This window comes from Epinephelus lanceolatus, chromosome 7, assembly GCF_041903045.1.
Source record: "Epinephelus lanceolatus isolate andai-2023 chromosome 7, ASM4190304v1, whole genome shotgun sequence".
Lineage (NCBI taxonomy): Eukaryota > Metazoa > Chordata > Actinopteri > Perciformes > Serranidae > Epinephelus > Epinephelus lanceolatus.
In genome coordinates, this window is record NC_135740.1 from 41,432,030 (window position 1) to 41,444,362 (window position 12,333).

A 12,333-nucleotide genomic window follows, 5' to 3' on the forward strand; every position below is an offset into this window, starting at 1 on the left:
TCACTTCCACTCCTCACTAGTTGGTTTGGGACGGCACTCAATGTGGTGGACACTTGGCATGAGCGATATGGAGTGGACGCGTGTAGGGAGAGAGTGTATGGGATGGTTTGGGAAAGGCCCTCTGACCTGACTGCTGGTTTTTGTCACTGCCCGTGATCTCATTCACTTTCTAGGCGAGGTGTAGTTCAACTCAAACAAAGTAAATCTTGATTGATAAGAGGCACCACAGGTAAGAGTAAAAATACGTATTTTTTTATTTTGGGGTGAACTGTCCCTTTAATACCACACCTGATGGTTAATTGACTCCCTCCACTCGTGGGCAGGTAATTTGCCAAAGATGAGCTTCACCTGCTTTGACTCTGCTCAGAGCTCCTTCAGACATCTGACAGACAGTCTGAGAGTTTCAGTGTTACCTGTTGTGGTTATCGTCTTGTGGACAGGATGTCTCGTACGCCGCCTACTTACGCTGATTTCTTCTACCAGCCTCTGACAGAAGATGTGGAGGAACTCCTGGCTCGTTTCCAGCAGACCGACTCCATCAGGTACGATGTGTTTTCAGCCATCTGGAGGGAGATGGGCTTCTCTGATGTCTTCACAGGGATCATCAGTATAGCTGAGATGAAGAGATTCTGCAGATTGGCACTGGCCACAGCCGTGAAGTACTTCCTGCCTCCGTACAGCTACCAGATCCGAGTTGGAGGCCTGTATCTGATGTTTGGTTTGTACCACACACAACTTGCTGCTCCGCCTGTGAAGATTAGACTCGCTCTGAAGGACTGGGCTGTGATTCAAAAGTTTGTGAAGGACTCTGTGGACTCTGGGCATCAGGACATCGTTTACATCTATGAAAAGCTTGTTGCAACCAAAGCCATACACTACACCGCCATGCCACATTTCCTCAGCTTCCACAAGCACAGGAAGCCGAAGAAGCAGCCTGTGTGTGCAGAGTTTCTCGGGAGGTGCACAGCCATCCAGGAGCTCCTCTCAGCAGACATCCTGGAGGAGCTGACCAACATCCAGAGCCAGTATGAGAAGATGAAGGAGGCCACAGCAGAGGTCAGCTGCAAGGCCACCATGACCCATCGAGGGTTTGCCGCCAGCCTGAAAGACTCCATGACTGAGTTCATCATGTGGCAGCATAAGACTTTCAAAAAAGCTAAAAAACACAAGAAGTCTTGTGATGATGATGGTGAGGAGGAGGAAGAAGATGAAGAGGAGGAGGAGGAAGAGGAGGAGAAGCCAACTGAGTCCAGCCGCAGCAGAGCCAGACTCCTGTCCTCCATCAAGCAGAAGAGCTACAGCAACTTCCAGGAGCCGTCCAAGTCCAGGAGGCACCGACAGGCCGAGACAGTGGAGTCCTGCAGCTCAGGGGCCGAGCTAGTCCAGGAGACTGCAGGTCGGCGGCGAAAGAAGGTTCCCTCTCTGCGGGCTCGGACCTGGATGAGTCTTGGGGTGCCGCAGGAGGAGAGCCAGCTCCAGGCCTGGCTCCTGAGTGCTCCTGAGCAGCAGGAGAGGGTCCCAGTGAAGAGGACCAACCAGACTGCACCTTTCAAACCATGATGGGAGGACGGAGGACTTTTAGCTAAAGAAGTTCTGTCCTGTTGTTTTTGTTCTTCAGGTTAAAGTTTATTCATTTAGAAAAACATTTGGATTTTAGTTGATTTTCATTCATTATGCACTTGTTGTTTAACTGGAATCATGTAATCTGTTAATAAATATAGTGAATAATTGCCTCATCCTCTTGTTTTCACTGACTTCTGGCCTCTAAATCCATACCACTGGTTCCCAACCTAGGACATCTTGGTTTTAAAGGGTGTAAGAAAACTTGTTAAAAAATACACAGTGGGACTTTATCATCATTTCATGCGTGTCTGTGAAGAAAAATAAATGAAATTGTTAATTTTTACAATTTAGATATAAACTTAATTCTGACAGGATTAGGGCAGGATATAGACTTGAACACAAGGTGTATTTACAGAGCCTTAACTCTCTGCCAAACAGCCTCAAACTGCATCAGAAAAGTCCACAGCTCAGACAATCAAAAGCATCAAGATAACACTGAATTTGTCAAAAAAAGAAGCTTAATTATGTATGATTGTTAAAAATGAACAATATATGATATAGAATCGTACAAAAAGTTTAAATATATGAGGAACACTCATCTCAGAAGTAATATTTACAAGAAATAATCTACTCAAAATTCAATGAAATCCCTTTTTTTAAGCAAATATACATATATACAGTACAGGCCAAAAGTTTGGACACACCTTCTCATTCAATGTGTTTTCTTTATTTTCATGACTATTTACATTGTAGATTCTCACTGAAGGCATCAAAACTATGAATGAACACATGTGGAGTTATGTACTTAACAAAAAAAGGTGAAATAACTGAAAACATGTTTTATATTCTAGTTTCTTCAAAATAGCCACCCTTTGCTCTGATTACTGCTTTGCACACTCTTGGCATTCTCTCCATGAGCTTCAAGAGGTAGTCACCTGAAATGGTTTCCACTTCACAGATGTGCCTTATCAGGGTTAATTAGTGGAATTTCTTGCTTTATCAATGGGGTTGGGACCATCAGTTGTGTTGTGCAGAAGTCAGGTTAATACACAGCCGACAGCCCTATTGGACAACTGTTAAAATTCATATTATGGCAAGAACCAATCAGCTAGCTAAAGAAAAACGAGTGGCCATCATTACTTTAAGAAATGAAGGTCAGTCAGTCCGGAAAATTGCAAAAACTTTAAATGTGTCCCCAAGTGGAGTCGCAAAAACCATCAAGCGCTACAACGAAACTGGCACACATGAGGACCGACCCAGGAAAGGAAGACCAAGAGTCACCTCTGCTTCTGAGGATAAGTTCATCCGAGTCACCAGCCTCAGAAATCGCAAGTTAACAGCAGCTCAGATCAGAGACCAGATGAATGCCACACAGAGTTCTAGCAGCAGACCCATCTCTAGAACAACTGTTAAGAGGAGACTGCGCCAATCAGGCCTTCATGGTCAAATAGCTGCTAGGAAACCACTGCTAAGGAGAGGCAACAAGCAGAAGAGATTTGTTTGGGCCAAGAAACACAAGGAATGGACATTAGACCAGTGGAAATCTGTGCTTTGGTCTGATGAGTCCAAATTTGAGATCTTTGGTTCCAACCACCGTGTCTTTGGGAGACGCAGAAAAGGTGAACGGATGGATTCCACATGCCTGGTTCCCACTGTGAAGCATGGAGGAGGAGGTGTGATGGTGTGGGGGTGTTTTGCTGGTGACACTGTTGGGGATTTATTCAAAATTGAAGGCACACTGAACCAGCATGGCTACCACAGCATCCTGCAGCGACATGCCATCCCATCCGGTTTGCGTTTAGTTGGACGATCATTTATTTTTCAACAGGACAATGACCCCAAACACACCTCCAGGCTGTGTAAGGGCTATTTGACCAAGAAGGAGAGTGATGGAGTGCTGCGGCAGATGACCTGGCCTCCACAGTCACCGGACCTGAACCCAATTGAGATGGTTTGGGGTGAGCTGGACCGCAGAGTGAAGGCAAAGGGGCCAACAAGTGCTAAACACCTCTGGGAACTCCTTCAAGACTGTTGGAAAACCATTTCAGGTGACTACCTCTTGAAGCTCATCGAGAGAATGCCAAGAGTATGCAAAGCAGTAATCAGAGCAAAGGGTGGCTATTTTGAAGAAACTAGAATATAAAACATGTTTTCAGTTATTTCACCTTTTTTTGTTAAGTACATAACTCCACATGTGTTCATTCATAGTTTTGATGCCTTCAGTGAGAATCTACAATGTAAATAGTCATGAAAATAAAGAAAACGCATTGAATGAGAAGGTGTGTCCAAACTTTTGGCCTGTACTGTAGATATAGTATGTTTTCAAAGCAGAGAAAATACAGTGAAAGGAAATGAGGCAAGTAAACTGAAATTTAAAAATATTTATTTTAGAAAGTACTTGATAAATTTAATCGGCATAAAAAAAAAGGATGGAATATTCTTAAAGCACTATCAGATTTTGTCACTTTTTCAAAACACACAAAATAAGGCTTTCAAGGACTCAATTAAAGACTGAAATTACTTAATAAAATGATTTTTATTTATGTGTCAAAAGTTAAATTTTAGTGTACAAAATAACAAGTAACTTCAGAAGTCAAGTAGAAGCAAGCAGCAGAAAAAAAATACTCAAGTATAACAACTACAACACCTTAATATTGTACTTAAGTACAGTGGCCAACTTGAGTAAACATACTTAGTTAGTTTCTACCACTGTTTATAATGAATGACTATATATAAAGATTATATCTTTATGATACAGTCTATAAATCATTTATTTCTCCATGTTTGGTAAAAAGAAAAAGCATAATGCACATATTTATTTCTCTTCAATTTAATTTAATTTTATTTCATTTTATTACTTTATATTTGCATCATTTTATTTCATACTCTTATTCTTACTTAGAATTCTCTGTTCTTTACATCAGAGCGCCTGTAACGAATCATAATTTGTCCTCGGGGATCAATAAAGTATATTTGATTCTGATTCTGGGACTGGTTGAACAAAACACCTTAAGTTTTCTCCCTAAGTATTACACGTAAGGCTTAATTTGTCCTTAGCTGAGGGCCTTACACAGTTGCACAGAATCCCTTAAAAGGTTTCCTTAGTGTAAGGAAAAACTTTAACTCACTGTGTTGAAAGAGATCTTACAGCGGTAAAAGTTTTCATGGAGATTGTTTGTTTGTCTGTTATCGTCTCACAAAGTTGTCTTATAGTTAGATAGTGAAATGAAGTGAAATTTTTTCCCCGTTAAAGGGTTTTTTGGGGAGTTTTTCCTTATACGCTGCGAGGGTCCAAGGACAGAGGGATGTCGTATGCTGTAAAGCTCTTTGAGGCAAATTGTGATTTATGATATTGGATTGATACCAGTGAATTAAATTGAAAATATGGCAGAAGAAAAGACGACAAGAAAAGCAAATTGGTCAGAGGAGGAAAAGATTAAACTTCTGGAGGAATACATTCACAGAAAGCACAAACTACAAAGTAAATTTGACCCCGAAATACCAGAAAATGATCGTAGAAAGAAACTGCAACAGAAACGAATTCAGTAAAACCTTAAGTATAAAATCAAAAGAGTATGTGCTCGGTTCTCCTGGATGCAGAAAGACTCTTCTCAGGGTGTGTTAGCTTTTTAATTTATCATCATATAAACATGTTGCAGTTAAGATAGAGTCAGAGGTACCTTAAGTTCTTTTTTTACCTTGCTCTGGTTGCTAAGGTCTTTTGTGCAACAGTCTAAAGGGATTCCTTAATACTTAGGTGAACATTTTAAGGACACTTTAAGGAGAAGACTTAAGTGTGTTTCGAGCAATTGATTTTATTTTGAGGGAACCTTAACCATGACTTGAAGGAAAATCTTAACTTAAGATGTGTTTTCTGAGGCAGACTTGTGAATATCATGAAAACGCTGTATTCAAAATGGCGGCCTCAGGCGGTGAGGTTGCAACACTGCATCAACAAACAGCGCTTCATGCCGGAAATACCGTTTGAAGAAGTTCCTCCTGAGCTTCCTGTCTGTTAATCCACTTGTTGAGCAGAAGAAGAAGACGAGGAGGTGAACACACAAAGTGAAATCTTCACTAAAAGTCAAACGATGGCGGAAACGGTCGGGTAAAGAGCGGCAGTTAGGAGAAACAAACCCGGCTGTTGAGCACCATGTCCGGTCTGAGAGCAGCCGGCGTCCTCGGCGCCTCCGTGGCTCTCGCGGGAGGACTCGCCTATCTTATCTGGAACTACGCGTCCTCCTCCGGGGAGGGGAAGCCTGAAACACGGCCGGAGAAAGACGGGAAAACTGCCAGAAAGGAAGGAGAGGGAGATGAAGAGGAGAGAAAAGAGGAAGAACAGACTGTTGTGGCCGTTGAGGAGGCGCCGGTTGTTGCTGCTGAAGCTCCGAAAGCATCGGAGGTAAAAACGGTAACGGACACACCTTCATGGAAACGGCCGGTGGACAGTGTACCATTAACGTTATACTACAAACATAAACTTATTTTAAAGAAAGCTAACTTCTAAAATGTTCTCACGAGGACAAAAGCAAAGAAAAACTGAGCACATTTAGCTGCTCTGTTTCTTAAACTGTTTAAGGATTAAAACTTGAGGTTTCTACTTGTTTAGTAGCAGTAGAAGAAGAAGGAGACATTTCTAATGTTACAGCCTAAAATAGACCAGAGTTCAGCAGCTGGAGAAAACATTTAGTGTTTTAACTTTAGCCTTCATTATAAACATTATCCAGAGTTAATCAAATAAAACTACAACCAGCTTAATACTTTTATTTATATTGTGACAACAGCAATAATTTCAGATAAATTCTCTGGAGGCTGCTGTGGGGAACTCTGGGAAATGTAGGACCTCACAGACTAAGAGATTAAAACAATTAATTGGTTGGTCCAGTGAAAGAAACCTAAACAAACTTTTAAATTAGTCAGCCATTTGAGTCTATTTTAAGTGAAACTAGCTAATTTTCACTAGTTGCATGCACTTGTGAACATTTGCAGATCTTTTAAATTAAAAAAATTAAAAAACAGTAAATTAAAAATCTTTGTGATATTTGTTTGTTTTTGTTTTTGTTTTTTAACCAATTCCAGACATTTTAAAGGCCAAAGGATTATCAAATAATCACACAAATAATCTGCAGATTAAAGGAACGGGGAGATTAAGTGGCGTCCAGAGGAGAGGATTGCAGATTGCAACCAGCTGAAACTTCTTCAATTTAACTCAGTTCAGTTCAATTTTATTTATAAAGCCCAATACCACAAGTCACAATTTGCCTCAGAGGGCTTTACAGCACTTGGCATCCCTCTGTCCTTGGACCCTCACAGCGGATAAGGAAAAGCTCCCTGGAATAAACCCTTCAGTAGGAAAAAAATTGGTAGAAGAGCAACTGAGGAAGGATGTGCAATACATGTCATGTGTACAGATTAGATTAACATGATTAATTTAACTTCTCCGAGTTAAAACTCCGTCAGTGTTCATTGTTCAGGGAGTTTTTACCGAGAGCAGAGGTCTCTTCCTCTTTAAAACAAATGAACCTAATGATTAAAACAAGTAGAAACACAGAAGAAAACAGTTTCATGTACACATTAGTGTATTTCCTACTCCAAGGCTCATTCGGCATGTCGCCCAGCGCCCTGCTGATGTGTGCCCACTCTTTTTCTGGTCCAGATGTTCAGGAAATTTTTACTTTGAGCTGAATTACAGCAGGGGTTTCGTGTTAGAAAAATAAGTGTTTCCTACGCTCTCTCAAAAAATGTGAATGGCCCCATCTAGAGCCAGTGTTTGGTTTGTCTGTTCTCGGCTACTGTACAGACATGGCTGTGGGGATCTCCATAGACGAGGACCCGCTCCTTATGTAGATATAAACGTCTCATTCTAAGATAACGAAAACACAACGATTATTATTTCCAGGTGATTATACACTAAAGAAAACATACATATTATATTATATTCCATTTCTGCCAATAGATCCCCCTAAATCCTACACACTGGACCTTTAATCAGTAATAGTAAACTGCAGCCCTAAAATAGACATAAATATTTAAACTTATAGTCAATCCATTAATTTTTTTTGTTTCTTTAAACACTGTCCAGAGTCTGTGTCACATCAGCATTTTGAAATTTATTTTAGCATTAATCTGATGTGTGTGATCTGTGTGTGCTGCAGTCTAAGCCTGTGGAGTCAGCAGGGACTCAGGTTCTGGTTCTGGGTCTGGATGGAGCCGGTAAGACCAGCCTGCTGCACTGTTTGGCCACCGGGTGCCAGGAGCAGGACATGGAGCCGACGCAGGGCTTCAACGCCGTCTCCATCAACAGAGAGGACCTGCACATCGAGTTCCTAGAGAGTAAGTTTGAACCCAGAAGAGATGATTGACAGTGTGACCTGTCACTTCTTCTTCACGCCATGAGTCTGATGTTGATGTCACCGTCTGTCTGTCTGTCTGTCAGTTGGAGGTAAAGAGGAGCTGCGGCCGTACTGGCAAAGGTACATGTCCAAGGCTCTGCTGCTGGTGTTCGTGGTCGATTCCTCCAACCTGCAGCTTTTCCCCGTTGCTAAGAAGCACTTACACGAGCTGCTGGCCTTTGACCCCCACCTGCCTTTAATGGTCCTGGCCAACAAACAGGTGAGTGTGACAGGAAAACACTCCAGATTGTTTTCAACAAAAGCCTGCAGGCCTGTTGTCCTCGAAGAACTCGCAGCAGTTTATAATTAGAGACTCTGTTTTCACTGGGCTGCAACAAACAGTTATTTTTTATTAGCAATTAATGAACCAATTATTTTCTTGGTTTGTTGTTTGGTCTTAAAATTGTGATAAATATCTGTTGTGGTTTGACAGAGTCCACGGTGATGTCTTTAAATGTCTTGATTTGTCCAATTAGAACTCCATAACCCAGATTTATTCAGTTTTTTATTACCTCACATAAAGAACCAGAACAGAAGCTGTTGTCGGTGAATTTTTGATCATCATCATATTTGCTGATTCCTTTTCTGTTAATCAAAAAATTCATCTCTAGTGTTCAAATGAGATTTTATTGTTTCAGCTTAGAGCTTCGTAAAAGTGTGATCCAATTGTAAGTCATAGCATCACAACTAAAATTTAAAACACAATCATGACCTGCCATCACTCCCAAATAGATGATGTATTTAACATAAGGAGTAACAGTGTGTCAGCACAGGAGTTGTTTCAGCTGCATTCTCCAGTTGTTTGTGCATCTGGAACAGATTCAGTCCTAATCAAGCTGTCTACACAGGCCAAGTAATAGGTCATGTTTCATGTGCACTGTACCCGAGTAAACGCAACCCAAAGCATATTTTTAAGATGTTCTTTAATGTACTCTGATTTCAACACAGGAGTAAAACCATAGACTGTATAAAAGAAGTGTATATAGCCTCGTGGTCTGAAAAGTCCAAAGCCCTCTAAGTCCAGAAAGGTGCTTTTTTTGTGTGTGCCCAAGTTCTACTCCACAGAAAAGTGAAGCCAATGCAACAGTGCCTTAAACTTGCATTCTTGCTAATGGCCAGCAGAGGGAGACTCCACTGGTTCAGATTGTATAGAAGTCGACAAGAAGGGGACCCTACTTCTCACTTGATTAATTACCTCAGTAAACATTTTCCAAACAAGTTTATGGTCTCAATTGCCAGTTTCAAGTCTTCTTCAAAGCAGCATGATGTTCATTTAGCAAATTATGGTCCCATTTAGGGTAAATTAGACAATAAACCAGGGTAAGCTTCAGGGCGTGGCTACCTTGTGATTGACAGGTCAGTAGACGTCAGATAAGAAACAATGACGTGTGACAACAATAAAGCCCCCACAAAATAAAGTTGGAAGTCTTGTGTATGATTTATCCCAGCTTCATATGAGTAGAGGAAAGTCTGCTAGGCTAATTTATACAATGTAAAATGCCATAGACTTATGCTAATAAGTTAGCATGTTGCATTTGTTTGGAAAACGTGTTTAGAAAGAGACAAGTCTTTTGGCTGTGAGCCTTGGGAGTTATAATGAAGACAATTTGTCCACTTGTGTTAGATGTTGTTGCCATTAAGTCATGTTTAATGTGTGTTGTAGGTGTGTTTTGAATCAACTAAACTTAACAGCACTTCACAGAACCACCAAATAGCATTTTGGAGGTGTAACTGCAGAGTGACACAGACACACCAGAACACAAGTATAAGTGCTCACAGGAGCGTAGGCCACGTGCATCGGCCAAGGCATAGGCTATGCATAGAGCTGACGTACAACTATAAACACACCTTTAGTGCCACCTCCCGCTTCTCCACAGCTCCACTCTCTTGCACAGATGTGGTCACTTCTGAACCAAGATGGTGATGACCGAAATCCTAAAATCAAGGCTTTAACAGTTGCCTACAAACTAAAATTCAGACAAAAATGAGCAGGTTCTGTGGAGTCCAAGTTTGAAAGAAAAGAGGAGGACGAAAGTGAGAAAAGAGGATGTTTTACATAAATAATCCAAAAATATTCAGAAGGTAGTTTCCTTGAAGTTGCAGAGAAACTTTAACTGAAGACCATCCTGCCCTAGAATCTGAAAAGTGAAACTCATGATGGAGCAAGTGCTCTCTGCTGTATCTTTATAATGTAGTAAGGGGGTGATTACAATCTCCACCTTGAGGTATTCACCATGCTTGTCTCATGATTCCAGGACCTTCCAGGAGCCTGCAGCATCACCGACCTCCATGACGCCCTGTCTCTGTCCGAGGTCGGCGACCGCAGGTTGTACCTCATCGGCACCCACGTGAAGAAGGGCGAAACGGAGCTCAGCTCAGGTGTTCAGGACGCTTGGGACTTGATCATCCAGATGGTTTGTGACGACAGATAAAACACTCTGTGGGTGGTTGACACTTAATCCTTCAGAGAAAGTCTAATAAGTTCTCTGCACCTTTTCACTTAAATGTTCTCATTACACCAGGTCGGCTGACACTCTTATTTATTTATGAGGAAATCAAAACTTTTTTTGTTGTTTTGGTAGAGTTGGGATTAAAAACTAGATTCTGGGTGTTAAAGTGTAAAATTTCACTTGCTCTGTTACCAAATTACATATAAGCCAGGACGCTACAGGACAATCCAGACAACATGCGTTCACATTTTATCATCACCAAAGATTTATTTTCATCCGTGAATGTTTCACTTTGCAAGACTGTCACTGTGTTCTTCTTTCTCCTGGTGTCATTTAGCACTGTAGATACGGAAACACGAGCAACTCTAAAGCTGCCTTCAGGTTTTAGCGCAGATCGTCACACGGTACAGAATCACAGTGGATTTATTTCAGGCTGTAGATTCGCTTGGACCATCTGTGTGGCTGCTGGCAGCAGCTTTATCACCACCGATGAGCTCACAGTCTGTTACAACAGAAATGTAAAAGTGCTGTTATCATTATTATCAGAGAATATTTAATACCTCGACATAAAGACTTAAAGCTGTGCTGGGCAAGATTTACATATCAAGCACAAGAGTCCATAGAGAGGCTCCCATCCCTACTTTCACTCACTTTTTGTCCCATTTGTGCTGAAAATTCAAAGCGAAACACAAAACTTAAGTTTCCTATGTTCAGGTTTGTGATGGTATGTGATGTGAACAGTGACGTCTTTCGGCCATCTGGGGCCGCCAACATGCAAATTTGACTCTTACAGCTTTAAGGAAAAAAGACATTATACTTGTGGGATGCACTGACAAGCCTTCTGATGTGCCGTTAATATTTAAAAACACAATTTCATCAGTACACCAAGACTATTTCATGTCTAAATTAAACAGTTGTTAAATGGAGCAGGTAGAGCAGATAATGGAGGTTGTTTGCTCCAATAATCAGCTGTTTAGTCGTCATTTTATTACTGAATGATCAGACAGAGAGTTACCAAACAATAACACTATTGAATAACTTTCTGACTATGAGTGTCTTTGTTGGGTTACAGCGGGGATACTCAACTTGCTTTTCCCCGGGGCCACTTTTTCAAAATGACAGGATAATAAACAATAACGTAAGTGTAAGAATTGCCTGTTTTCAGCCTTTGAACTTTTGCTGTCCTCACTCATCTTTGCCAAGAGGTCAGCTGTATGCGGGGGTGTCTCTCCCAGACCTCTGTCGGGGGCTCAGAGGGACCCTCCTCTGGATTTTTGTTTTATTTTTGAATTAAAAAAGAGCTCTATTTTGATGCTTTTTATATACTCTGGCACTTTATTTACATTTTAAGTGCAAAAAAATCCCAGTGTGAGTCAAGTTATTATCACTGTGAATTACAAAAATAGTTGGCGAGCCATCTGGCACCCGCACCACAAGTTGAGTATCACAGAATTACAGCTTTAAAAACATTATTACTTTTTTTGACAAGTTCATTGTTACATATGTTAAGTCTTTAACTTGAAAAGGGAATTTATCTTAAAAAAGAATATAAACCAGATGTCTTTTGGATTACCTTTGTGTTTTTGCTGTTCAGAGAGGAGCTGTTTGCTCCTTGTTACTTTGTCTTAATACAGTTTAATTTGTTAAGATTTGACTTAGCTGTTAATGTTAGGATGAAGGGGAGCTACATTGTTATGTGCAAAGCCTTAATGTGTACTGTGTTTGACGAATGTAAAGGTTTCAAAGAGCACATTTTCAAAACATGTCATTCAGATTGTCAGAGCTTTTCCCGCAATACCAAACATGTTTAACATACAGCATTGTGTGAACAGTTTGTCTTGTATACAGTTTTTGTAACTCTCAAATAAATTGTTTCCACTAAAATGATTGGTGTGTTTTTATTGTAGCTGTGAGAATTGAACATACAT

At 40.8% G+C, this 12,333-nt stretch overlaps 2 protein-coding genes across 3 annotated transcripts; both read left to right on the forward strand.

The window, feature by feature from the left end:
• The first annotated feature begins 299 nt into the window (after positions 1–299).
• On the forward strand, positions 300–1,706 carry LOC117261317 (snRNA-activating protein complex subunit 1-like). Its single transcript, XM_033633690.2, has one exon. The coding sequence runs from the start codon at positions 442–444 to the stop codon at positions 1,558–1,560; it is 1,119 nt and encodes a 372-aa protein (XP_033489581.2). The 5' UTR covers positions 300–441; the 3' UTR covers positions 1,561–1,706.
• A 3,839-nt stretch (positions 1,707–5,545) lies between these two features.
• arl9 (ADP-ribosylation factor-like 9) lies at positions 5,546–12,289 on the forward strand. Of its 2 annotated transcripts, none has more exons than XM_033632455.2 (4): positions 5,546–5,974; positions 7,719–7,896; positions 8,000–8,175; positions 10,211–12,289. In XM_033632455.2, exons 1-4 carry the CDS (start codon positions 5,717–5,719, stop codon positions 10,385–10,387), a joined length of 789 nt encoding a protein of 262 aa, XP_033488346.1. In that variant the 5' UTR covers positions 5,546–5,716; the 3' UTR covers positions 10,388–12,289. The 2 variants fall into 2 exon arrangements, with proteins under 2 accessions (XP_033488346.1, XP_033488347.1); XM_033632456.2 differs by having other exon boundaries at positions 5,548–5,965.
• Positions 12,290–12,333: the final 44 nt, after the last annotated feature.

Bases quoted from the DNA above. Each gene is read 5' to 3' on its own strand.
- LOC117261317 (XM_033633690.2), top strand. From the start codon at position 442: ATGTCTCGTACGCCGCCTACTTACGCTGATTTCTTCTACCAGCCTCTG.
- arl9 (XM_033632455.2), top strand. From the start codon at position 5,717: ATGTCCGGTCTGAGAGCAGCCGGCGTCCTCGGCGCCTCCGTGGCTCTC. The intron at 5,975-7,718 runs GTAACGGACACA...TGTGTGCTGCAG, and splicing joins AAGCATCGGAGGTAAAAACG to TCTAAGCCTGTGGAGTCAGC. The intron at 7,897-7,999 runs GTAAGTTTGAAC...TCTGTCTGTCAG, and splicing joins GCACATCGAGTTCCTAGAGA to TTGGAGGTAAAGAGGAGCTG.